The sequence below is a fragment of the Rattus rattus genome, chromosome 9 (genome assembly GCF_011064425.1).
Source record: "Rattus rattus isolate New Zealand chromosome 9, Rrattus_CSIRO_v1, whole genome shotgun sequence".
NCBI lineage: Eukaryota > Metazoa > Chordata > Mammalia > Rodentia > Muridae > Rattus > Rattus rattus.
Window position 1 is genome coordinate 8,081,699 of NC_046162.1, and position 27,708 is coordinate 8,109,406.

The window sequence follows — 27,708 nt, forward strand, 5'->3', positions numbered from 1 at the left end:
CTGCGTGCCCTGCGCGGAGAAGACGCGGAAGCCAGGGCAGGACGGAAAAAAAAAAATTGGCCGAGACACAGGGAGGGGAGGAGCTAGAAAGGGAGGAGCGGGGGGAATGGGCGGGGCTAATGGAGGAAGAGACCAGGTGGAGCGGGGACCCGGTAGGAATGGGCGGAGAAAGGGAGTGGCCAGAGGAGGAGAAGCAGAGGAAGGGTACGATGTGGAGGAAAAGGGGAGGCAGGGAGATTCGGAGAGAGGGGCGGAGCTAGTAGTAGAGAAGCGTGTCGGTTTTGCGACAGGGGTGGGGCGGGGCGGCGCGGAAGCGGAAGTGGAGGGTGCGCTTGGCGGCGGCGGCGGGAGCTGAGGAGTCGGGAATCAAAATAAAGGGACTGGGGGGTGGGTGGGGGAAGGCGGAGGTATCGGAATGTAAGCGGAGAAGGAGCTGGTGGCTGAGGTGAGTCTTCTGTCAGTTCAGGGACTCCACTCGGGCGCACCGGGTGCTCTGACCAGCAACGTAGCTGATCTGGGAGCGGCGCTTTTTCCCCCAGACTGATGGTCCTGGTGTTGGAGGACCAGAACTGGGACCCGCGGAAGGGGCCGCGCGAAAAAGTCGGTCTCCAGTGTTCTCCAGGTCTCTTCCGGGGCGTTTAGCTCCCAGCTTGCGCTTGTCTCCCTGGTCGTTCCCTGGCCCTCTAGGTGTCAGTACCAACCTTCACAGGATATGCAAAGTTGGGAAGTTGAGAAAAAGGACAGTGGTGATGAGTCCCTTAGTGTTTTTAGTTTTTGTGTTTTTGCAGCTCTTCTGAGCGGACGGTCTCTTAGCAGCCACTTTGTATGCAGTTTCAATTTCAGCCGCTTCCCCAAGTAATTATAGCTTGAACGTGGTACTTTTTAGTTACACTAGTCTCTTTTGGACTTCCCAGGATCTTTCTGTTTTGCATACAAGGAAATAAATGGTCAGCTAAATGATCTTCCTTCACCTTCAGTGAACTCTTCATTTGTTCAGGATCATTTATTGGTATTTGTGAGGCCCGATGGAGGTGCTAGGTTGGGATACCGTGTATTCACATACAATCACTGCTGTCGTGGGATTTATATCTTAATGTAGGAGAAAAATAAATCACCAAATAGTCATTTTAGGTAAAAGGTAGAAAACGAGCAAATACGTAGGACTGGGAGTTTGTGGCACAGGGGAGGTCATTTGAGAAATAATTCATTCTCAGGTATGTCTTGTCGCCAAACCACAACTCTGTAAGTAAGGGGGCTGTCGTGATGATCAGACTCACAAGAGATGAACCTTATGTTTAGAAAGATAACTTGCCCACAGCTGCACAGATAGGTGGCCTTCAGAGCCAACAGGCAGGCAGTACAGTGTCACTTTGCATTCTCAGCTAGTGTCTAAGTTGCTCAGAGACTGAGAGTTTCAGGAGGAAAGACTCTCACATTAGATCTTCTTCTGACTGATTCAGTTGCTTAAATGGAATTCCTAGGAATATTTTGAAAAATTTTAGGCTGCAGGCCACTGATGTTTTTCCTTATATTTGTTTGTACTGAGTAATCTCGCTGTATATGCCTGCCTGCCTGCCTGCCTATCGACAGAGTCTCACTGTGTGACCACAGCTGCCTGGAACTTGGCTGCCCTTAAACTTACAGGTATCCTCCTGCCTTTGCCTCCTGTGCAATATTGAAAGCTATGAAGCTTTAAAAAGTTTCTGGTTCTCAGCGAAATGTTCGACATGGTAGTTCATTTTAGGATTTGGCTTTGAAAAGATCGAAGATGCTGAAATTACGAACACTGTGAATATGACAAGTTCTTAATTAAAACTGGAGTGTGTTGGGTGATTTACAACCTAGATTTTTGTGGGGTTTGTTTTTGTTTGTTTGTTTGGTTGGTTGGTTGGTTGGTTGGTTTTGGATTTTGAGACAGGGTTTCTCTGTGTATCCTTGACTGTCCTGGAACTCTGCTCTGTCGATTGGGTTGGTCTCAATTTAAACATATCCACCTGCTCCTGACTCTCCAGTACTGGGCTTAAATGCATGCCCCACTATCATCTGGTACAACCTGGATTTAATGATTAAAAACAGGTATTGTAATTCAAGTAATGATAGTAAACTTTGTCTCCAAACTATTTTCAATTGTATTAGGCTACTCCTCTGCTAATTCTTTCATTCAACAAATGATTACTTTGTGATTACCACAGAAGAGCTTTGGGCTGAGCACAGGATATAGTGATGAAAATGGACAGTGCATGCATTTTCCAATTCTCTTTCTATATAATGCTGTACAGACAAGGAAACAAACTTTTCTCTTTTGCTTTTCCCTCTCTGCCTCTCTGTGGTTGAACCTAGAACCTTCCATATGCCATTAATCTCCATACATTCCTTAGCCTACAAACAGAAACTTAGTTTCAGCACACTACCTAAATAGTAAATATATTGGGTTTTACAACTGGATCACATGTCAAAGACTCAAGTCTTAACTATAGTTCAACTCAGCCATAGATAGTATTTAGATGAAGGAGTGTAACTGTGTCCTAATGAAACTACAAATATTAAAGTTTAAGTTTCATGTTTAAGAACACTTTCTCAAGAATTTAAGAAATTCAGAATATATTCTTAGTTTACAGGTCACTTAAATACAGGTGTGCCATGCTTCACACCTATAGTCTCAGCATTTGAGAGACTGAAGCAGGAAGAAGAGTGTTATAAGTTTGAGGCCATCTTCAAGATTATAGAATCTGATCCTGTCCAAGAAAAATGAGATAGACATACACAAACACATGCGTACAGACAGCAGGCTGACTTTGGCTTGCAGACTGTAATTTACTATATGTGAAATACACTGTGAACCATTCTCCACTCACCCTATCATGAAGATGTAAAATCTCAGAAACATCTTACCAGAGATACAGCGGAAAGAAATTATATTCTACATTCACAGATTAAATCTCTGATAAAGAATCACTGAAAGTGGTCAGGGCTGGTTTGTTGCACCAAGAACTTACAAATAAGAGTTAGTTGTTCTCATTACCAGCTTTCTCCCTGCTCAAAGAGTGTACATTGGCTTTGCCTTTGGTATACTAAGACTCAAGAGTGTCTAGGGTAAAGTACATCTATGGGTTGTGACTTCCTTAATTGTTCCATGTTTGGTTATAATATGCTCTTTCATTGTAAACAAACCAAAAAAATCAGTTAGCTTCATTTGTAGAATAGAATTCAAAGTCCTCAGAGGTCATTTAATTTGGCCCTTCTGTACTCATATTGGGCATAGAAAAAGGTTGACACTGTGGTTGTTCATTTACTAAGATCAGATGCTATCTGCTGGTAACTACTTTGCTTTCTAAGCCAAACTTATAGGAAGAAATATCTGAAAGTTAAGAAAAACTATAGGCTGAGTGTGGTGGGCCACACACCTTTAGTACCAGCACTAGGGAGGCAGAGGCAGACAGATCTCTGAGTTTTGAGGCCAGCCTGAACTACATAATGAGTTTCAGGGCAGCCAGTGTACACAGAGAAGCGCTGTCTCAAAAACAAAAACAAAACAAAATAAAAAAGGAAAAACTACAGGCAAAGTCTGATTTAGCCTGGAGGCTTATTTCAGCCAAGTGAAGAGGGAACTTCTCACCTAGAGATGTGCACTGTCCATGATTTGACTCTGTCCTTCAAGAATGCCTATGTCCATTCTCATTTGAAAAGTTCTAGTGGCTGGGGAGCTGGTTCAGTAGGTAAAGTACTTATTTCATAAGCACATGGACCTGGATTTAATCCTTATTACCTACAGAAAAGCTGGGTATGGTTGTAACATGTGCTTGAAATCCCAGTGCTGGGAAAATAGAGACAGGCAGACCCCAAGGGTTTATACCAGCCAATCTAGCCAAATTGGTAAGCTCCAAGTTCATTGAGAAACCCTGTCTTAAAAAGAGGACAAAGAAGAGGAAGATCATAGATTGAAGACACCCAAAGCTGACCTCTGGTCAGTACACACATGGGAGCATCTCCCCATTTCCACATACACAGAAAAGAACTATGGGATATGAGGAATGCAGATCATAAATGGTATGTGTGGTGTATGGACATGTTCATGTGGGTGTGTGCACATGTGCAGGCATGCAGGTGCACAAGTACATATGTACATTCATGTAGAGACCAAAGGTGGTTGTTGGATATCTTTCTCATCATTCTCTAATGTTTTTAAAAATTACATGTGTGTGTGTGTGTGTGTGTGTGTGTGTGTGTGTGTGTGTGTGTGTGTGGTGTGTAGTGTATACACACGCCATGGCATAAGTATGGAAGTTAGAGGACAACTTGTGGGAGTCAGTTCTCTCCGATATGGTGATCTCAGGAATAGAACTAAGGTTGTCAGGCTTGGAGGCAGTCAACTTTAACCACTGAGCCTTGTCAATGACTCCTCCCCACTTTAGTTTTTGAGTCTGTCACTGAACCTGGAGTTGATTGATTTGGCTGGGCAGGGTAGCCATTAAACTCTACAGATCTGGCTGCTGCTTCTTTCTCAGTGCTGGAGTTAGTTGCGTGCCTGTCTTTTATAAAAGGGCCGGGGATCTGAATTCAGATCCTGATTTTTGTGTAGCAGATACTTTTTTCAACCATCTCCCAGCCTCAGATCATAGGTTTTTTTTTTTTTTTTTTTTCTCTAAATCAAATTTATAGAGTTACAATCTACCAAGCTTACCAAATTTTAGAAGCCTGTAGTGAGCTGTGATATCCATGCTATCTTTGTTCTTTGAGGTCTGACTCTTTGAGAGCTGTTGCACCATGAGCACAGCTGTGGTCTCATACTTTAACATTATAAAATGGGTACTTGTGCAAAGAAGTAACATAGATGTTGACTCATTTTTAACAGGGTGGAAGAATGAAAGAAAAGAAAGATGAAAGAATGTTGAACCATATTGTCTGGCTATGTGATGGAAGGGAACGGAACTGAGAACCCTTGCAGCAGAACACTTGGATGGTTACACCAAAATAACGATGCTAAGCCGTGGCTTTGGAAATTCTCTGGTTGCTTTTCTCTTCCTGAGCAGACATTGCCTCTTAGTTCCCAAACGGTAACTATGTGCAGGACATGGCACATTGAATAGACAGTGAGTACAGGTGGTCTAGACAGTCTCTCCAGCCAGTTTACGCTCACTCACTCATTAAGAACACACTTGTTCAACTCAGAATTCTACTCTGAGTGGCAGAGGTTTTAGGTGATTAAAATTGGGAATTTGACTCCTTATTAAAGTCCCAAGTTCCAAAGCTTGCATAGTAAAATCAATGAAAAGTGTAAAATAAATTGTATTTAACTATACTTTCTTAAGTGGCTTTGGAGATAAGTTTTCTTTATATAGTTCAGGTTGGCTTTGAATTAATGATCCTTCTTCCTTGGCCTCCCAAAGTCCAGGATTACTGATAGGTGTGACCATTGCCCCTGGGTCACCCTCTTATGAATTAGAAAAGATTGACAATACATTTTTGTTCAGGATTTCATTCCTTTTTGGTGGTGCTGAGTTTGAACTGAGAATGGATAGTTCTAATCACTGTATCTTTGCACTGACCACAGTATAAAAGCTGCATTAAGACTTCAGTGTTTCCTCAGTGCTATCAGCAGCACATGTGGGCCCTTTTGGGCAATGGCAGGTGTCATTCATACTGATTGGAATACCAGTCTCCTCCTTTAAGGAAAACCCTACTAAAACCTGTTACTCACCATTTACAGGAATAAATGAAAGGAAGCCGCCTGCTTATAAACCACCTTCCTTGAATGCTGGCTGTGAAATCATGGTTTGCATATCTCCATTTTCTTCTTTAGACAGTGCTTTGAAGCAAGAAGTTTTATATATAGTCTCTGAGGCCTGATAGTTAATCTGTCTTGCTAAAACAGACCCTTCTGCCTGACTGCACTAAGATTCTGACAAACATAGTGTTTAGTTGTATGTTTTCTTTAGTTGACATCCTGCAGACCTTTCTTAAGGTTGTCCCTTGTCTTAGCTGGATGCTGTTCTATTTCTTCAGTTATGACTAAATGGTATAAAGAGAGTTGAACGTTATTTTCCATTTTTTAATGAAGTAGTGTATGAAAGAACAAAACACAGTGGCTCCAAACACTCACCTGTGTTCTGATCTCTCCTCAGAAAGAGTACATGGAGAACAAGAAAGCTGCTGTGGAGTTAAAGGATATACCATCTCCCCTTCATGTTGGCTCTAAATTTTTCCCAGCAGTCCCCCTTCCTGATATTCATTCTCTTCAGCAACCTAAAGTACAGCTCTCAGCTATTCCCAAAGTAAGCTGCTGTGCTCATTGCCCTAATGAACCCTCTACTTCACCCATGCCTTTTGGTGGTGGCAGTGGCAGTAGTGGACGTTCTGGGAGCTTGATTCACACAGGCTCACTATTAGACTCACCAAGCACTGGGACAGTCACGTGTCAAGTAGGGTCAGATTTTGCTTTCCAGTCCGTGTCTTCATTGCAGAATGCCTCAGCTAGGAACAACTTGGTGGGCCTTGCGAGTGACCTCCCCAGCATGTGTGTAGACAGTAACCTACCTTCCTGCAAGCACCTGTCGTGTTGTGGGAAGTTCCATTTCCAGTCATGTCGCAGTAATGTACACAAGCTGCATCAGTTCCAGACTCTCCAGGGCTGTACCTCTGCTGGCTATTTCCCCTGCTCTGATTTCCCAAGTGAGGCTCCTGGGCATTTGGAAGAGCACCTTTCCCATTCAGAGCTTACACCTCACTTGTGCACCAACTCTCTCCACCTAAATGTGGCACCTCCGGTTTGTTTAAAAGGCTCACTTTACTGTGAAGACTGTCTAAACAAGGTCTGTATCTTTTATTCTTTATCTGGGGGAGATGAGGTTTGGTTCTGTTAAATGTCTTACCATATCTTTATTGCACACTGGGTTGAAGATTTCTTCATGATGTGGATCACACTCCATCAGGATAGCTGCTTCTGGGGCTGAAAGATGCAAAGGGTAAAATGGGAGGCCTTCCAAAAAAAAGCCTGTGCTTTTAGAGCCTCTGGTCATAAGAAAGTCATGTCCTATAGGACACCTTAGCTTTGCAGTCTGTGATCTGTTTCGCCCTTCTCTAGGATGCGGTTAGTTGAATTCTTATAACTTAAGTTTAGTTTATACGTGGGGCCTTTCTCAGCAGGAAAGTAAGTACACATTGTCTTTTTTGTAATATGAGGAACTTGAAACTTGACTCCAATCACACTAGTGTTCAAAGAAAAGTTCTTCTGCCATTTATGGGAGGTGCATGTAAGCTCTCCTTCACATCAGATACATGTCCCAGGTTGAGCATTTGAACAGGTTCCTGATCATTTCAAGTTCCTTCTTGAGATGAAACTGGATTGGTAGCTGATTGTTCTGATAAAGACTGTTTGAAAATAAGCTTTATCAGAGGTCAGCAGGTCAGAAGGTGAAAAGTTTAGAATGATGTTTCAGTTGTATGAGTTCAGTATTGATGTGTCGAAAACATCTTCCTTTTTTTTTTTTTTTTTTTTTTTTTTTTTTTAATTTAAACAGCCAGCAAGAAATAGTATAATTGATGCTGCTAAAATCTGGCCAAATATACCACCTCAAGTACTCAGCCTGCACCTCGAGCTGTTCCTCTGTGTAATCGCTGTGGAACAAAAGGGATGGAAAAGGAGACCTCATTGTTGGCAACCAGTCTAGGCAAAGCTGCTTCTAAATTTGGTAAATAATGGTGTAGCATTAAAAGGTGCATTTAAGTCCCCCCAACCCAGCTTTGTTTTTATTTTATGTGTACGGTGTTTTGCATGCATGTGTGTAAACCTACTGAATGCACCTGCAGCTTCTGGAGGCCAAAGGAGGGCACTGGATCCCCTGGAAGTGGAGTTACAGAAGATCATCAGCCACCATGTCTATGCTAGGAACTGAACAAATGTTCTCTGCAAGAGCAGCAAGTGTTTTGTTTTGTTTTTTTTAAAGATTCGTTTATTTATTAAATATAAGTAACACTGTAGCTGTCTTCAGACACCAGAAGAGGGCATCAGATGTCATTGCAGATGGTTGTGAGCCACCATGTGGTTGCTGGGAATTGAACTCAGGACCTCTGGAAGAGCAGTCAGTGCTCTTAACCACTGAGCCATCTCTCCAGCCCGCAGCAAGTGTTCTTACACATCTTTACAGCCTCCATTTGAGTTGTTTTCAATATTTGACACAAATGTTGTATTTAATTGCCTCTAAAAACTTCCTTGTGATTCTAAGGGTGCATTTGTGTTTTAAAAGTATATGTGAGACTTCCTTTTTCTCATTTGGCAAAAATATTTTTGATTATAGGCCTTTGTTGGGTTGAGGCTGTTTGAGACCAGAATCTGTATAGGAAAATGGGGAGTCTATTAGATTAAGTGCTCACTTGCGTTGTATGTTTGGTTTTATTTTTTGAGACAGGGTAGGGTCTCTCTGTGTAGCCCTGACTGTCCTGGAACGCTCTGTATAGACCAGGCTGGCCCCAAACTCAAAGAGGTCCACCTGCCTCTGCTTCCTGAGTGCTGGGATTAAAGACTTGTGCTATCATGCTTGAACTCAGCTTCAGTTCTTAATGCTTCCTACACGTTTTTAGTGTTTAGAAAAATTTAGTAGTGTCTTGATTGTTGTTGTTGTTGTTGTTGTTGTTCTTGTTAGTTTTGTTTTGTTTTTTTTTCAGGACAGTGTAGCCCTGGCTGTCCTGGAACTCAATCTGTAGACCAGGCTGACGATAAACTTAAGAGACCTCCCTGCTTATGCTTCCCAAGTGCTAGGATTAAAAGGCGTGCATCACCACTGCCTGGATATAGTGCTGTTATTAATAGTATTTGAAACCTGAGTGTTCTCAGTCAAAATCATTTCCCTAAAAAGCAGTTACTGTGACATTTTATTGAGAACATATCTGAAAGGTTAAGCCAGATGTACATTAATGTACCAGAGTAGTTTCAAATGAGAAGCAGTGCTAGTTTCTCTTTTCTGGTCTTTTCAATGTCTTCCCTACCCAACAGGAAGCCAGGCCTATACTGAGGTGGAAGCAGGTCCAGGGACCTTAGCATCCACTTAGTTTCTGGTCATCATTGGAGAAATACCATGGGCCAGCTGGAGATGGTTTGTTGCTACTGAAAATAGAAGTGGTCTCAGTATGTCACTGGGAATGTCACTGCTGCTCCTTAAGTTAGCCAATGAAGTTGGTATCCTTATACTTAATGGCAAGCAATAATTTGATGTTTCTGCTATTTAGAGTGTTGGGAAATTACCTATTGTAATTTAGCTGTTTCTTTTGCACTTTGTATAACTCAAAGTACTAACATTTCTTAAGGGTCACCAGAAGTTGCAGTCACTGGACAGGTGCTGGAGACCCTCCCCCCCATTGGTGTTTTCTGGGATATTGAAAACTGCTCAGTCCCCTCTGGCCGGTCAGCAACAACTGTTGTACAGAGAATCCGTGAGAAGTTTTTTAGAGGACACAGAGAAGCAGAGTTTATCTGTGTGTGTGACATCAGTAAAGAAAACAAGGAAGTTATTCAAGAGCTGAATAATTGTCAGGTAAGGCTTTTTTTTGTTGTTTGTTTGTTTTTTAAGCTTTGTAAACTGCTGAGGGCCAGAGCAGTTTCTCTGCCCTGACTTCCAGAGGACTGGAGTTAGTTCCCAGAACCCACATGGCGGCTAACAGCCATCTGTATGTAACTTTAGTCCCAGGCATCTGACACCCTCTTCTGGCCTCTGTAGATGCCAGGCACACATGTGGTGCACAGACATACATGCAGGCAAAACACCCACAAGCATACAAAATTTAAAATAATGAAATTTTTAAAAATGTTAATTTGCTGTGTTAGCAGAAAAAGTATCTGTGATTATTTGGGGAATTGTGTTTAAAATTCCAATTCCAGTTTGGTTGAGTGATTTTTTTTTTTTTTAATGCTGTTTTCAAAAGATAGAAAGCTGCACACAGTTTTTCCTAGAATGCTGAAATTTAAACATTTGATCTTTCAGTAACTCTGCTTGTATCTTGACACTATGCACTGTAGCGACTGCACGTGCTGTCTGCTTTACCTGCTCTGTTAACTAGGCATGCAGAATGGATGTAGTATTTGTAGATGTAATTGAAGATCTAAGAAGTAAACCACTTCTTTGTGATTGTACTGCCAATAAATGAAAGAATTAGAATATTTATTTAGAGACAAAAGTCTTAGCAGATCACCCTGTCTGGCCTAGAAGTTGGTATGTAGATGACTGTAGCCTTCAGTTCACAGAGATCTGCCTATTTCTGTTTCCTAAGTGCTGATATTAAAGGCACACACCATCATGTACAGCATTAAGAACTAAAATTTAAATCAAGGTAGGCTGGGGCTAGAGGGATGGCTCAGTGGTTAAGAGCACTGGCTGCTCTTCCAGAGGTCCTGAGTTCATTCCCAGCAACCACATTGTGGCTCACAACCATCTGTAATGTGATCCGGTGCCCTCTTCTGGTCTGTAGGCAAACATGCAGGTAGAACACTGTATACATAAAAAATAAATATTTAAAAACAAATCAAAGCAGTCTGACCTCAAAGTCTGCTGAGAAGTTAAAATAGAATCCAAATGTTTTGACTTTTGAATAAATAATGCCATTAACATTTCGTATTTTGCATAGAATTCTTTTATATGCAACACACAGATATATACTATATATCCTATGATATACATACTTACACAAACTGTCAAATCTAAATGAAAATTATATGTGGTTGAGGTGCTTTGCTTTGGATACAGCTTTGTTTAAGTCTTAACAAGAGGGGGTTGGGGATTTAGCTCAGTGATAGAGCGCTTGCCTAGCAAGCGCAAGGCCCTGGGTTTGGTCCCCAGCTCCGACAAAAAGAAAAAAGAGAAGAAAAAAAAAGTCTTAACAAGAGTCAGTATTTTTGGCTTCCTCAGGGATGTTATTCTCTCTTCCATCTGTCATGCAACCCAGATCTGTAGGCTACAGATAGTAGATGATAGACTGGTGATAATATGGAACTCACGGTGTACCTTAACCTTACCACTTGCAGATTGTGGACAAAATATATCATGGAAAGCTTGGTGACATGGAAGTTGACTACCTGTGCTTCCGAGGGAGAAAAAAGTTTAAGCAATTAGAAATGAAAGTTAGGACAGTAATTTCTCCACTTTTTATATGGAGAACTAGTTCTGAAGTTGAAATCCAGTTGTAAGCTTTCCATTGCCAACAATAATAATGGAAGAGCTTCTTTCCTTGTGTGTTATCTACTAGGGGTAGGCGTTATGGCATTTCTATAAACCCAGTATTCTGGAGGCTAAGCGGGAGGATCAAGAATTTAAGGCTAGTCTGGGCTGCACAGTGAGATCTTTGCTTTTAAGAACTGTGGGCCAAATGTGTGGCAGTTTCTGACCCTAGCTCTTGTTCAATGATCCTTTTGATAAATGATCACAGGTAACTGTTGCTCACATAAACGCTACTGCAAAGAATGCTGCTGATGATAAACTCCGTCAGAGCCTGCGAAGGTTTGCAAATACGCACACTGCTCCAGCTACTGTGGTTCTTGTGTCAAGTAAGTGTTGAAGTATCTGTTGGTTTTATCCACACTGATTGCATGGGAATTACCAGAAATGGCAAGCCAGAGAACCACAGAGATGCGAACACGGGGCATACAGTGATGATTGCTTGCAGCTATTTAGAGAAACGACTGAGTCTACAGCCTGGTGTGGATTACCACTATAATCTCAGTATGTAGGAGGCTAAGGCAGGAGGATTGAGCATGCAGGGCTGGCCTGGGCTACATAGAGAACACTTAACTGAAAAACTCTAAAGTTTTAGTTTTCTCCATGAATTATTGAAGAGCCAGTTTATTCAAGAAAATGGTTTGTTTTATGTTGTGTGTATATGAGAGTGGGTGCTTCCCCTCCCTCAGTATTATAACTTAAAAAGTACAAGATGAATAATTTTCAGATTTGTGTTTCCCCAACATGTTAATACCTGCTCCCTGTTAATATTAGAAGGTAATCAAGTCTTGGGTGTGTAATATGACTGCCCTGTCATGTTTAACCCTCCATGAGAAAATGTGCTCCTGTTCAAAAAGGGGAGAGTGATTGACCCTGAGCCAGGCCTGCCTGTCTTGGACATGGCACTAGCTGTCCAGGGCTGTCTCGGTTGAATGTTTCTAATACTGGTTTGTTTGGTTTTTTTTTCTTTCAGCTGATGTTAATTTTGCATTAGAACTCAGTGATCTCAGGCACCGGCATGGTTTCCACATCATTTTGGTACATAAAAACCAGGCCTCTGAAGCCTTGTTACATCATGCTAACCAGCTGATCAGATTTGAAGAGTTCATTTCCGATCTACCCCCCAGGTTACCACTGAAGATTCCTGTGAGTGGGTTTCTGTTGCTTTTGTTGTTTCCTAGTGATAGATTTTGGAGGCTGAGAGACTGCCCTTGCTTGGTAAGGGCAAGTCCAGGGGTGTTGTTTTTTTTGAGAGGTTGATTAGAGTTTGAAATAAGCTTTAAAACCACAAAGTCTTGTCTTGAACAGGTACAGATGAGTTTTCTTGTAATGGTTTAGAGAGCCAACTTTACTTCAGAGATAGGCACTTGCCATTGTCCCCAAGCCTAGAGGCACTTTATGTCTAATGGATGAGACAGTGGAAGAAGCATCATTTGCTTCAGGCATTATGAGTAAAGAACATGGCAAGACCTCACATACTTGTGTGTCTGCCTTCAAATAACAGAGCAATTGCCCATCTCGGGGAATTTTTTTTTCCTAAGTTGCCAAAAACTGCTTCTTTTCAGTGTATTTCTTGTCATGCATGCATGTCATTGGGTGTTATACATATATTAGGAGAGTGTGAACACATTCCCAGGCTCAACATTTCTGCTAGAATCGATTTGGGATAAGGATGATTGACACAGTGCTGAGTCATGTGTATACTGTTGGGGGAATGCATGTATAACTCGGAAAGAAATCCTAACACTGATGAAAAAGACTTCCATGTAGGTGCACCAGGAGAATGACAACCCCATACATTAAATGCATTTTACTATATAATTTAATAAAATAACTATAGTTGCAGATGTGTTTTATAAAAGATCATGTCCTACTCAGTACTTGGGACATGTACTTATAATCTCATAATCTCAACATTTACAAGTTAGAAGCAGTGTCTCACAAGTTCCAGGCTAACCTGGTCTGCATAGGGAGACCTTATCTCAAAAACAAGAAGGATGGCATCCAGTGTCATCACAGAATGAGGTAGAAGTTAGTGTTTCCTGCTAGTACCAGATGCCAGCAAGCCCAGGGTCTATCCTAATCAAAACCATGTGAGGGATGATTCCCAGTTGGAGGTTGCAGACTGTAGTCCAAGGGATAGCATCACAGCCTACTGCAGCCTTTTGAGCCTCTTTTCTCATCACTTGTGTTTTGGGGACCTGTGGCCAGAGCTGCATTACCTGCCTTCTATATCTGTCTTGTGCTCTCTAACTGTACATGGTCATTGAATCAGTTGTATTTTGGCAGAGAGCTTGCCCATGTGGGATGTCTTATGATTTAAAAAGACCAATTATCCAAAATATTCAGTCATGTGGGATGGTTTCTCATTCACCAGTGGTAATGGCATAGCTTTTCTTTCCTGTGTTTCAGCCCAGCCCTTTAATAAGTTGTGCTAGCTTTGCCTGGGCTTTGAGTTGCAGGTGTCACAGGAAAGAGTGAGGTTTTATTGATGACTGGTTGACACAACCCATGTAAAAAGGAAGTTCCCAATACAAAAGTAATGTCAGTATAAAAACAAAAACAACATTTAGAGCACAGAACCTCACCGGCCTACCTTGAGGGGACTACTGTTTATAGGTTAGTGTTGTTCTCCAAATGTTAAAAAAAAATTGTCACATGTCTTTTTTCTTCAATCATAATACAATATCCTAACTTAATATCATAAATGCACAGAAATGGGTGCATTTCTGTGACCACATAAAATATTGGTATGAATCTCCCATTAGAATGCTGATTGACAAGCTGGGTAGTGGCGGCGCATGCCTTTAATCCCAGGACTCAGCAGGCAGAGGCAGGCAGATCTGTTGAGCTTGAGGCTAGCCTGGTCTACAGAGCTACTTTCAGGACAGCCAGGGCAACCACAGAGAAACCCTGTCTGTCTCGAAAACCAAAATAAGCAAAAATGAGCACAGACTGATAGCATGCATGGCTGGCCATTGGTTTGTTTAAGCAGTCTACCTATTACCAGACATGTTTCTACAAAGTAGCTCATCCAGGGAGGCTTTGGAGCATACATTCTCAGCTGTGGTAGGTCTGGGTTAGAAGTCACAGGCAAAGACTTTCTTGTCATCCAAGAAAGTTGTATTGATGCCTACTCTTAACATTGAGGAGTACAAATATCTCCTTGAGACATGTGACAGGTTAAAAAGTACTATGTCCATATGTAGTTGAACTTACTAAACCTTTTTTTTTTTTTTTAAGCAAATCTTTTCTTTTGCTGTTGGTGCCCTTGAATATTTTTCTGTGGCTCCCAGTTTTAGTCTCTGCACAATTATCTTCATTTTCCTAGCATTTGAGTTGTTTTATTTCTGATGCATGCGTTCCAGGTTATCTGGAAGGGTTCTAATCACAAAAGTTATATAGGCTATTGACCAACAAGTACATTTCATTGATTTTTAATATTCACTGGTTGTACCTTCAGTTTGCAATGGTTTCCATGTGATGTCTGCCGGTCATTGGTGTTCCCTCCTCACCCCAGGCACCAGTGTCTAGGTTGACATTTTCTGGACATTGAATAGAAATGGAATTTCTCACTATAGCTATGCCTAGCTGATTATTGGGAATGACATTACACTGAATAGGTTTACCCTCTCCCGTCAAAGTCGCTGTTTTTTCCTCTTGTGTATTAGCTGCAGTGGAAATAGCGCTTGTTCTGGTTTTGAAAATGAATGTATACTTTAGACTAAACATGATCTAACACTTTTCTTCCTATGCTTGCAGTGCCACACTCTACTCTATGTTTATAACCTGCCAGCAAATAAAGATGGCAAGAGCATCAGCAACAGGCTCAGGCGCCTCTCTGATAACTGTGGTGGCAAGGTGCTAAGTATCACAGGCTGCAGCGCCATTCTCCGCTTTATAAACCAAGACAGCGCAGAGCGGGCCCAGAAGCGAATGGAAAATGAAGATGTCTTTGGCAACAGAATCATTGTATCCTTTACTCCAAAGCATAGAGAATGCTTTGAAGCCAAGAGTTCGAATGCTGTTGTTGATAAAGCAAAGTCTCCCAAAAAAGTCAAGAACACAAAACTGTGCCTCATCAAAGACACAGGTGAACAGTCACCCAGTGCCAAAGCCATGCCTGGGAAAGGGTTGCAGGCAAATTCTGGATCTGCTACAAAAAACACAAACTTTAAAGGTTTACAGGTAATTTTGACCTCTCTCGCTTTCTGAAGCTTACGGCAGCTTTGGTTTCTTTCTGTGTGCTCTGGGCCTGCTGGCTCCTGCTGTACCCTCTTACTTGTCATTTTACTCTGTGTAGAATGTCACTCATCTGAGGTACCGAGGTTTAAGGCTGCTGTACTTGCATCTTGACAGGAGCTGTGCCGAATGGAACCAAAGTCTGGCAATAGAATCCGTGACCATCAGCAAGGCCATGGGAGCCTGGCCACACTGCCTAACAGTGGCCCAACCGCTTCAGTGCCCACACTGAAAAACACAGGTGTGAGGGAGACACTTCACAGAAGCAGTCAAAAGTATGTCCAGTTTTTCTTTTGTAGGAGTTGCTTCTGTGAAATTATGGAGACCTGTGACATTATTCTTAAATTCTTGCTCCTGCTAGAAAAGAGAACCTCAGTTCCCAGAGCATTGCCAGCTCTCCCGCACAGAAGAAAAAGAGAGAGGGGACTGTCTTCCAAATAAGCTACCCATCTGCATTCAGCCAGCTGATCGCCTCAAGGCAAGTCAGTCCTCTGTTCAGCTCTCAGTCTTGGTCTCCGAGGTAAGTTCAGCTTTTTCACCCATGGGATGGCTATGCAACAGGAAGGTTCTAGATCACTGAGTTAGAGACCCTCCTCAGACCACTATAGCTGATATTCCCAGGCCCTCCCCTTCAGGCCGCCATAGCTGTATTCCAGGGCAGTGCTTTCCTCCGTTGTCCTCTCCATTTGGAAAGCTAGGTGAGTCCATGTGAACAGGGAAGAGCATTAGGATGTCCTCATGGTCAACTGTGGTATGCACGCCTGTATTTTCAGAATTTGGGAGGCTGAGGCAAGAGGCTCACAAGCCTGATCAGTTCAAGGCCAGCCTGCGTAACTTATCAAGACCTGGAATATAACCAACTAGGCAAATAGTACCTTACACTGTTTTTGTTTAGGGAAGCCAAAGTGATATGTGCATTGGCTGCTTGTAATATGGCACTTCGTAGAAGGCTGCTGGAAACCCACTTTGTGAGAATTGGCAAACGGGGCTGCTATAAAGACCTGTTCTCACACTGCATTTTCTGTAGTTAAGATCACTGCAAAAGCCAAGTACAGTTTTGCACATTGTTGATCCTAGCGCTTGAGAGATAGTGATCTTAAATCTCTGGGAGATGGAGTCCAGCCTGGTCTACATAGTGAATTTTAGGACAGCAAAAGCTATATAGTGAGTCTCTGTCTCCAAAAGTTTTTTAAAAAGTACTACAGAAAGGAAATGTATAATTTCTGGTGTAACGGTTGACACTAGAGCCTGCCTTCAGTCAGAGGAGGTTAAAATTAAGCATTAGAGGCTAAATTTGTAAGACTAAAATGCTTGGAGTAGAATTTCAATTCAGCAAGGCTTCCTAAGGAACATTTATTCCTTTTTGCTTTAAATATTTCTGTGAAATAACATTTGATATTGAATAATTTTTTTATTGAGGTTCACTCGTACTTTAGATATTAAGCCTAGATCAGTATAGGTTTAAGGTAAAACACATTGCAAAATCAAATAGGAAAATCTCTTCATCAGTAGCTTCTGACAAAGCGAGAGTAGCAGAACCTCAGACCATAGAATGGTTCATCTCTTATGTGTTCTCTCCAGGAGTATGTCTCCAAACCTTTTGAACACCGCCTCGCCACTTGCTTTCAACATTGCCAATCCCAGTAGCGCTGCTGACAGCTCAGACCCATTTGCAAATGGTGTTGACATCCAGGTCAGCAATGTGGACTACAGGCTGTCCCGGAAGGAGCTACAGCAGCTCCTCCAAGAAGCCTTCTCCAAGCATGGCCAGGTAACTTAAGTCTTGTTATTTGGGTAATTGGTTTGGAATTTTGGGAGTGGGTCTTATTTTCAAGACAGAATCTCAACTCTGAGCTCAGACTGGCTTCAACATGTAAGAGTCTTTCTGCCTCAACCTCCCAGTTGTTATGATGAAAGGCATAATCCACAATACTCAGTTTCACTCTTTTGTTTTTTAAAAAAGATTTAGTTTTAAATTAGTTATATGGATGTATTTGTGTGGGGTGTGTGCACATATATATGGGTGCCCTTGGAGGCTAGAGATGTCAGATCTCTTGGAGCCAAAGTTTCAGGTGGTTTTAAGCTGCCCAGTATGGATGCTTTGACTGAACTCTGGTCCTCTGAAAGACCAGGGAAGACAGTGGTGTAAGCTCTTAACTGTTTAGCTCTTTCTCCCACCCGTTGCCCCACTTCCTGCCCTTGCTGATTTTATTGAACTGGTAGAGCTCAATGCCAGAGTGCCTAATTGGACACATAGCCATAACTGGGACATGGGAATGGCTGGGCAGGTTTGAACTTCTATGTCCTTCTGTGTGTTAGAAGAAATATAGAGGGGGCTGGAGAGATGACTCAGCAGTTAAGAGCACTGACTGCTCTTCCAGAGGTCCTGAGTTCAATTCTCAGCAACCACATGGTGGCTCACAACCATCCATAATGTGATCTGATGCCCTCTTCTGGTGTGTCTGAAGATAGCCTCAGTGTACTCATATAAATATAAGTCTTAAACCAAAAGAGAAATATAGAACACAGTTTTTATGACATCACCCCATAGAAAATAAAACTAGCCATGAGAAGTGCCTGTCATAGATAAAAGGACTTGCTTAGAGCTACATGCAGAAATACAGAAAGTCTAAAGCAGTGATTCTCAATCTTCTTAAGACTGATCCTTTAATGCAGCTCCTCATGTTGTGGTGACTCCCAACCCTAAAATCATTTCATTGCTACTTCGTAACTAATTTTGCTACTGTTATGAATCATAATGTAAATATCTGATATGTAAGACATCTGATATGACACTCCTGTGAAAGGGTTGTTTGAATACCAAAGGGGTCTTGACCTACAGGTGGAGATCCACTGGTCTAAAAGAATGTTGGCTACATCTCAGTGTACCCAGCTTACTTATAAAACAAACAAACAAACAAAACCCTTCTATAGACCTGATATTTTGCAGCATTGGAGAAACTCTGAGTCTGCCTCTGAGAATGGTAATGTGAGCAAAAAGGCAGACTGGCCAGGATAGCTTCTTTGAAGATCACTTTCACTTTGTCACTTGCAATATCTCATTCAGACAAGTTAACCTTGTGTTAACCATCTGCTAACATATTTCCTACAGTTCACTTTAACTTTTGAAGCTGACAGGCTCTAGGTAGATACTGGTAGTGCTGTTTTATTTTGTCCTGTTGTAGGTGAAGAGTGTTGAGCTCAGTCCCCATACTGATTACCAGCTCAAGGCCATCGTGCAGATGAGAAACCTGCATGACGCAATCTGTGCTGTGAACAGCCTCCACAGATACAAAATTGGCAGCAAGAAGATACTGGTGTCACTCTCCACAGGAGCTGCCAACAAGTCACTCTCTTTACTAAGGTAAAAAAACAGCATCCTAGCCATTTACTTCAGGACATAACAACTTGACCTTCAGATGGTTTGAAAATAATAAAAATATATTTTATCACATTCCCATTCCTCCTATATTCAGTAATGTTTATTGTGAATTGATGGGGTTTGAAATCTGCCCTCTGCCTTTTGTTCCCAGTCATTAAGCAAAAGCCAAACACAGCTTGAACTTGGCAGGCCCTTGGGAGTGAAGTAGCATGCTGCACACCCAGAACAGGTTCTAAGACTCGAAGACCTCTAGAATAAAGCACAGAATCCTGAAAAGTGTACCACAGTCTGCCTCAGAATTCCCGTGCAGAGTCTTTCTGCTGACCGAGTCAGTGAAGGATTTTGCAACTCGTAACATAGCAGGTCCTCGTGCTGCTCTGGGGAGCAAGTGAAATAAGATTCACCCTGAGTTTGGGAAGATCAGGGGTCTTCTCTGTGATTTGTACTTGGCTAGTAGTTAAAGTTGTGGGTATTTTTTGTTTGTTGTTGTTTCTTAGAATAAAAATAATACTCAGGTTTTTGCAGTGTTTGGGGAAAGAAGAGAAATGGAGAAAAACCACTAATTCTGTGGCTCCTGGCTAATCACCTTAATGGGTTCACTTTTTGTTTGTCTTTGAGTATTTTTAGTACCATTTTTTGTAAAGGGTGATGAAGATGATACTTTGTACAGTTACATGTCTACTCACATGTAGAAATTCCGGTCCCATCCATCTAACACATAATCCACATATGGCAAGAGATAATTCAAGCTATTCTTCCTTTGCTTTGAGTTAAAAGTACAGTGTTTGTGACCCCTGTCCTTAGGACAGCCCATGATTTTCTGCTACACAGATATGTGACATGGTGTTTCTGAGTCCCAGGGAATCCCAGGGAATGAATTTATCATTTTTCATGGCTTGTCCCAAAAATCCTTTTGATTTTCCTTCTAACTTTTCTGAAAAGTAAACTGTAACATATAGAAACTAGTAAGTTTACTTTGCTTGACATTATGTTAATTTTATGAATCTTTAAAAATTATACTTTGTAATATATGGGAGTGGCCTGCACTTTAACTCATGGATTTTGTCCCACAGTACAGAAACAATGTCTATTCTTCAGGATGCTCCTGCCTGTTGTTTGCCTCTCTTTAAATTTATAGACATCTATGAAAAGAAGTAAGTTCCTTTTATTGTTCTGTTGATGCACTAGTGATTGGTAAATTTCAGGCAAAAAAGCTGCCATGCTCACCCTTAAGGAGCTTCTCACCAGGGAAAGAAAAGCAGATTGTGCTGTTTAGACTGGAAATGAACCTAACATTTTTTTTTAACAACTTTTTAAAACAAATTTAGACTTAAGTTCCTGTCATGGTTAGGGTTTTCTTGCTGTGAAGAGATACCATGACAATGGCAGATCTTCTAAAGGAAAACATTGAATTGGGGCTGACTTACAGCTTCAGAGGTTTAGTCTGTTGTCGTTATGGTTGCATGCAGGCAGACATGGTGCTAGAGAGAGGTAGCTGAGAGTTCTACATCTGAATCCCTGGGCAGCAGGAAGATAGACGTTGGACCTGGCTTGAGATTCTGAAACCTCGAAGTCTACCCTTAGTTGACACACCTGTTTCTGACAAGGCCATACCTATTCCAACAAGGACATATATAGGGGCCATTTTTATTCAAACCACTACATTCTACTCCCTGCCCGCCATAGACTTGCAGCCATATCATAATGCAAAATTTACTCCAACTTCAAAAGTCCCCAAAGTCTTTCACAATCTCAACACTCCACTGTTTAAAGTCTCTGATATTCATGGCAATCTCTTTTAACTGTAATCTAGAAAATCAAGCTAAAAGGCAGATCGCACACTTCTAACATACAGTGGCACAGATTATACCTTACTCTTCCAAATGGGAGAATAGGATATAATGAGGAAATACTGCACCAAAGCAAGGCTGAAAACCAGCTGTCCAAACTCAAAACTCTGCATCTCTGTGTCTGATGTCAAAATGTTCTTCAGATCTCAAACTTCTTTCTGCTTTGTTGACTGCAGTACACTTCTTTTTCTTGGGCTGGTTCCACCCACTCTTAGCAGGTTTCCTCAGAAAGTATCTCATGGCGTTGGCATCTCCAATATTTTGGGGTCTCCACATAATCCAGGTGTCAACTTCACACCATGGCATTTTTATTCCTTCATGCAGAGACACTCCTGACATATGCTTGACTTTAGTTGTGTTCCTTAGTCTTGGCAATAACTTTCTTCTATCCTTGAGTCTAAGTAAGAACCATGTGACCAAAGCTGCCAAATTCTGCTGTTTCCTGGGCCTGGAAAATGGTACCTTATTCAATTACATTTTCACCAGCTTTCTGTTTTCAGTGATTTCTTTCTTCCTAAGCCTAGCTTTCTGGAACTCACTCTGTTGACCAAGCTAACCTCAAACTCAAAGATCAACCAGCCTCTGCCTTCTGAGTGCTTGGGATTAAATGCCTGTCTGTAAATTTTCTTTAATTCCTTTTTACTTTTTAGTTTCTTTTCACAAAGTGGAAGTTTAGGTGGGTGAGGGTCTTGCCCTGAGGTCACCACTCCCTTTATTCTGCTTAGCAACTTCTGTCTTAGGTAGGGCTTCTATTGCTGTGAAGAGACACTGTGACTATGGCGGCTCTTAAAAAAGAAAACATTTAATTGGAATTGATTTATAGTCCATTATTGTCATAGTGGGAACCATGGTACTGGAGAAGGAACTTGAGAGTGTCACATCCAGTTTACAAGAAGAAAAACACACACACGCACACACGCACACATGCGCGCGTGCACACACACACACACACACACACACACACACACACACACACACACACGGCCTGGTCTGAGCATCTGAAACCTCAAAGCCTATCCCCAGTGATGTACTTACTCTCACAAGGCCATGACTTCTCCAACAAGGCCACACTTCTGAATAGTGCCACTTGGTAAGAGCTTAGGGGGACCATTTTCTTTCAGATCACCATAGCTTCTAAAGCTAAGTCTTCCATATTTTATTTTGCATGTAGTTTATTACTGTTCCAGTGGCATTTGTGAGCTTGCTCCATACTTTAGACAGGAATGAGAATCTTCAGTTTCCAGTGTAAAGTAGATGCAGAGCAGGTGTTTTGGAATGAAAAAGCTGAGGCACTGCAGAAAATACGGATTTGCATTTGTTCTGTATCCAAAGAGTTTCTTAGAAGGAAAGAGAAGCTCTCACAAATTCTTCTGTGAATCAAATAGAAATGGCAATCAAAAGGAGGTATAGGGATGAGAGAGTGCTTCAGAGGTCCAGGCAGCATGGGGAGTAAGGCAGTTACTCTGAGTGAGTCCTTGTGTGGATTAGAGGAAGGGAGGGAAAGAGAGAGGTATGGTTGTAAGAACTGTTCTCAAGGAGAGGAATAAAAGAAGCAAAGTTCTACACTAGTCCCAATTTTGTGCTGATGTAATTGGACTACAAAGAACTATGTGCCACAAAATTGTAAGCCTCTTTGAGGCCTGGTGGCTAGCATTTGGGTGTGGAGGCCAGAGGAGTTTGAGAGACATAATCAGCTGTGCAAGGCCAGACATCAGATGGCTCTCAAAAATTAAGTAAGTGGATGGATGGATGGATTTATAGATGGATGGATGGTAGATGGGCTAGAGTAGAGGTTCTCAACCTGTGTGTAGTGACCCCTTTGGGGGTTAAATGACCCTTTCAGAGGGGTAACATACCAGATATCCTGCATATCAGATATTTACATTGCAATTCATAACAGTAGCAAGATTACAGTTATGGAGTAGTAACAAATAATCTTATGGGTTGGGGTCAGTACAACATGAGGAACTGTGTATGTATTAAAGGGTCACAGCATTAAGGTTGAGAACCACTGAACTAGAGAGATGGCTCAGCAGTTAGGAGGAACACTGGCTGCTCTTGCAGTAGACCCAGATTCAATTCCCAGCACCCACATGGTGGCTAACACCTACTTATAACTATCTCTAGTGGATCTGATGCCCTTTTCTGACCTCCAAGGGTACTGTACACATGTGGTGCACAGACATACATGTAAGCAAAACATGTATACACATTAAAGAATAATTTTTAAAGACAGTCCTTTTTTTAAAGGACTGGTGTTGGGTAGAAAGCAATATGGCAGTATAAAACGTGGGACAGTTAAACAGGAAGCAGTTTGTTGAGTAGAAGGTTGTGTTTGGTCTTGGTTTTGGACATAAAAGTTCTAGGGCATCCTTGGAGTCTCAAGATAGAGAGTTGGAGTGCTATTTTGTAGGCTCTGTGTGAAAGATGCTGGCTCTGAAAGTAATAGCTGCTATTTGTTGAAGAGGCATTGTTTATGATGGGCAGGGAATCAGAACCAGAAGAGGGAGGGAGCGCTGGATGGAAGGCAAAGAGTCAAGCAAGGTCCCAGAGGGTAAGGGTAAGTAAGGAAAGTGTGTGGAAAGAGAACATGCCAGACACTGGGGAGGGTCAGGGGTGAGGTTTGAGGACTTAGTGACAGGAAGAGAAGAGACTAGAGCCTGAATAGATGTCAATCATGAGAGGTTAGTTATTTCCACTCTAAAGGAGTTTAAGACCAAGAATAAGAGAGCACAGAGAGAATGCATATCTCCCTATGTGGGAGACTCCAGGGACTGGTGTTGGTAGGGAAGAAGCTTGATGGATGTAGGACACTAGGAATAGAACCTGGAGAGTTAGGAAGGAATTACTAATACCCAGGCCTAATCATACTCAGCCCTCATTTATTTAGGAGGTGTGATGCAAGTTATCGCAATATTTAAAGTCAGCAAAATTGAGACTCAAAACTGGTTGTGTATCTTAATTAAGTTATGAAAGGCTGAAGCAGACAGAGACTGCATATAAATTCAAATCTGTCTGAATACAGAGCTTTGGCCAATATGCTCCAGCTATAGCAGTTCCAGGTCAGGGTTGAGTCCAGGTACAGAGGACAGTGGTTCAAAGTTGAGGTCAGTGTGGTGCAAACAGGTCTCAAAAGGAGTACATTTCAGGGGGCAGTGGTTGGAGGTGACACATGTTGAGAGCATCTTGGACACTGGCATGGGAAGGAGCTATGAAATGGTAGTACTGTTGTAGTCAGCAGGGAGCCATGTGGCTTCAAAAGTGAGTGAGTGAGCTCAGTCAATAGTTTCATTTTACTCTTGGTGAGATGGGAAAGCCATTCTGTGTTGTATTATTAAACTGGTCTGGTTTGTCTACATAATCAAAGAAAAGCATTCTAAACCAACATCTCTTTCCTGTTCTTAGGTATGGACACAAGTTAAATGTGTCTGATTTATATAAATTAACAGACATGATTGCAATCCGTGAACAGGGAAATGGGCGACTAGTGTGTCTCTTACCCAGTAACCAGGCCCGCCAGAGCCCACTGGGCTCTTCCCAGTCACATGATGGCTCCTCTACAAACTGCAGCCCAGTTCTCTTTGAAGAGTTGGAGTATCACGAATCTGTGTGCAAGCAGCACTGCTCGAACAAGGACTTCAGGTACATCAAGGCACTCCAAAAAGTGTGAACAGGGAATGCTTTTCACTCCTGAGAACTCAGCTCACTGTTTGCTGTCTTTCCTGCAGCGAACTTGTATTTGATCCAGACTCTTACAAGGTTCCTTTTGTGGTTCTCTCTTTGAAAGTGTTCGCACCTCAAGTTCATAGTCTTCTGCAGACCCACGAGGGCACTGTGCCTTTGCTGAGGTGAGCCATATTAGCCATTGGGAGTGGAGTGCTTGTGGGGCCATTCCTGAAGTCTGCCTACTGATGGAAGCAAGGATTAGAAGCAGGGCTCTGTCCTAGGGTTGAAACTTTGAGAAATGAATCATGCACTTGGTATTTCAGCAAGCAACTGGGTCTATGTTGGATTTCACAAACATAAAAGTGAGAACAGTTTCTTCATAGCAGGAAAGAGATGCTTCCAATTGGAAAACTGCACAAGTGCCATGAGAGCACATCTTTTCACCTGTGTTCAGGTGCCACGGCTGGAAAGCAGTTCAATCGTTAGAGTATATTGAACTACTCTGGGCCACAAAGGCCAACTCGAGATTTAGTGGCCTTGATAACCCACAGTGCTTTATCTAATTCCCTACTGAACACTGCCCAGGGATTTCTACAGCTATTAGAACATGTCCAGCAGCTACTACTCACAAGATACACTGGTTAAAGCCTGCTGCTCTGCCTGCACTGCCATTTTCCTGCCCTTTTCCTTATTCTCACTTAACCATTCATCCCTTCAGCTTTCCAGATTGCTATGCTGCGGAGTTTGGTGACCTAGAAATTACGCAAGACAGAGACAAAGGTGTCCCCTTAGAGCACTTCATCACCTGCATTCCAGGAGTGAACATTGCCACTGCTCAGAATGGCGTCAAAGTAGTGAAGTGGATTCACAACAAGCCCCCACCTCCCAACACTGGTAGGTGGGCCTGTGTCAGGGATTGAGCCTTAAGCTCCCACCTGTCTACAGGGAGGACAGGATGAAGCTCTCTCTGGCTTTGATTTCAAACAGTAGCACCATTTTCACCAAAGTATCTCCACTAATCTTTGTTGTTGTTCTTTTTTTTGGAGCTGGGGACCGAACCCAGGGCCTTGCGCTTCCTAGGCAAGTGCTCTACCACTGAGCTAAATCCCCAACCCCTCCACTAATCTTAAAACTTCCCAGATGTTAAGGACTTGGTAGAACCTGACTTCTGAAGATGCCAAAATTGGGCCAGCAAGATGGCTCAGAAAGTAAAGGTGTACCCACCATGAAGCCTGAAAACCTGAGTTTGAACACCAGGATCAACATGGTGGAAGAAGAGAGCCAGTTCCCACATACATGTGCGCACGCGCGCGCGCGCACACTCACTCACACACACACACACACACACACAATCAACACTCTCTCTCTCAGACACTCACTCACTCACTCTTCCTTTTCTTTGGCCCTTTCTTCCTTCTTAGGCTTGCACCTCTGTTTAAAGGTAGAAGGAACTGGAAGCCTGGTCTGAGTCAGCTGCTCTGGGGGAGCCCTGGACAGAAGCACCTTCTTAAACCCATCTTTTCCTCTCAGTCTTGGGCTCTACAGGGCCATGGGAGACTCCCATCCTCCCTCTTGTGCTATGAGCCCACAAATTTCTTCCTTCTACTTCTCCATAAAGATTTTCATCTGATTTTTTTTTTTTTTAGTTTTTTTAATTATCATCATCTTCATTATCATTATTACCAGAGATAGTGTCTTACTTATATAATCAAAGCTTGTTTTAAATTCATAATCCTCTTGCTTCAGCCTCCCCTGCCCCAGTGCAGAGATTAAGGACATTTGTCACTATGCCAGCACTACTTAGGCTTTTTTTAAAATAATTTATTTGATTTTTTATGTTCATTGGTGTTTTGCCTCCATGTATGTCTGTGTGAGGGCGTCAGAAGCTCTGGAACTGGAGTTACAGACAGTTGTGAGCTGCCATGTGGGCACTGAGAATTGAACCTGGTCCTCTGGAGCCGCCTGTGCTCTTACCCTGAACCATCTCTGCTGCACCTTTTTTTAGATAGAGCTTTTTTCAGGTGTGAGCACCTAAGGTTTTCAAAACTTGATGGTGCAGAGCTCTTTCTTTAGCATTTAAGAGACAGTCAGGAATACTGCTGTGAACATGTCTTCATAGGATGGTCCAGTCCTGCTAGGGCTGTAATGAGGTAGGTGGATAAATCTGGTTCCGCCTCAGTTTCCCATCCAGTTCAAATTACTGTTTCCCATAGCTTTCTGGGTAAAATTTCAGCTCCACTATTGGTTAATTAATGTGCCACCTTCCTGATGCCTATCTATACTGTGTCTGTGGGAGAAATATGATGAGTAAATTACAAATGGATTCTTGAAATATAGCCAGTGTAGTCTGGGAAGTCTTTGTTAACCTCCACTTCTACCATAACCTCAGAGTGCTCTGTGGTTTTCTATTTTTGACACCTTTTGAGAATTAAGACAAATAGTTTGCCTCCCTGTAGTGAAAGGGTCTGGTCATGTGGTCCTGTAGTGCCTGTGTATAGAAGCTGAAACTTGAAACAGCTGCTTGCTGCATTGTGATCCTGAGCTAAGCACACAAAATAGTCTTTGAGCCAGTGAAATCACGCCTAAGGCCTCATGGTGTTTTTCTTTTCTAGACCCTTGGCTTCTTCGTTCTAAAAGCCCTGTGAGAAATCCTCAGCTGATTCAGTTCAGCAGAGAAGTCATTGATTTACTAAAGAACCAACCATCTTGCATACTACCAATCAGTAATTTCATCCCTTTGTACCATCACCATTTTGGAAAGCAGTGCCGGGTTTCAGACTATGGATATTCCAAGCTGATTGAACTACTAGAAGCCGTGCCTCATGTGTTGCAGGTAAAGGATACAAGAGGTTACTTATTTAAAGGAGGGTTCCTCCAGGACTTTAGCTCTACAACCAAAGACTGAAACAAAATAGTTCTCATTTCTCAGAAAGTCTGAGCTAAACAGCCTGTAAGAGCTTGCTTCAAAATGCACAAGCTACTCGAGTTCTCAAGAAACTACAAATTTCCAACCTAAAAGAATTCCTTAGAGGTCTGTGGGCATTTTCCTTTTAGTCTTTAGGGGCTGATGCCTGCTTTCCAGCAATGTTCTTTATGATGTTCATTAGTGTATGGGGCCGCTGTGAGCATAATGTACTTACAAAGTTGGTACCTACCAGGGAGTTAAGTGCTCTACTTTTCATGAGTTGGACATTAGTCACTGTGCTAGGGTTTATTGGATCCTATCTAGACTACCTATAACGTCCCTGAATACAGTGTTTTAATAATTTCCTACTTGTTTAAAAAGGCCTGAAAAACTTCATCTGTCTTTTAGAGATGAAATCAGTCATCCAGACTGAACATGTGCACTTCCTCTTTGTGCTCATGA

General features: G+C 42.2%; 1 protein-coding gene across 1 annotated transcript in view; it reads left to right on the forward strand.

The window, feature by feature from the left end:
- The first annotated feature begins 329 nt into the window (after nucleotides 1-329).
- The window catches only part of LOC116910506 (meiosis regulator and mRNA stability factor 1-like), a 44,461-nt gene continuing 17,082 nt past the window's right edge, over nucleotides 330-27,708 (forward strand). The window contains 18 exon segments of the mRNA XM_032914404.1: nucleotides 330-445; nucleotides 4,853-5,054; nucleotides 6,123-6,809; nucleotides 7,518-7,569; nucleotides 7,572-7,688; nucleotides 9,301-9,527; nucleotides 11,413-11,530; nucleotides 12,175-12,347; nucleotides 14,964-15,389; nucleotides 15,561-15,718; nucleotides 15,805-15,963; nucleotides 17,025-17,214; nucleotides 18,629-18,807; nucleotides 19,899-19,979; nucleotides 24,081-24,317; nucleotides 24,404-24,523; nucleotides 25,060-25,235; nucleotides 26,954-27,174. Of these exon segments, the coding sequence (XP_032770295.1) occupies nucleotides 4,914-5,054; nucleotides 6,123-6,809; nucleotides 7,518-7,569; nucleotides 7,572-7,688; nucleotides 9,301-9,527; nucleotides 11,413-11,530; nucleotides 12,175-12,347; nucleotides 14,964-15,389; nucleotides 15,561-15,718; nucleotides 15,805-15,963; nucleotides 17,025-17,214; nucleotides 18,629-18,807; nucleotides 19,899-19,979; nucleotides 24,081-24,317; nucleotides 24,404-24,523; nucleotides 25,060-25,235; nucleotides 26,954-27,174 (3,462 nt within the window). The 5' untranslated portion in view covers nucleotides 330-445; nucleotides 4,853-4,913.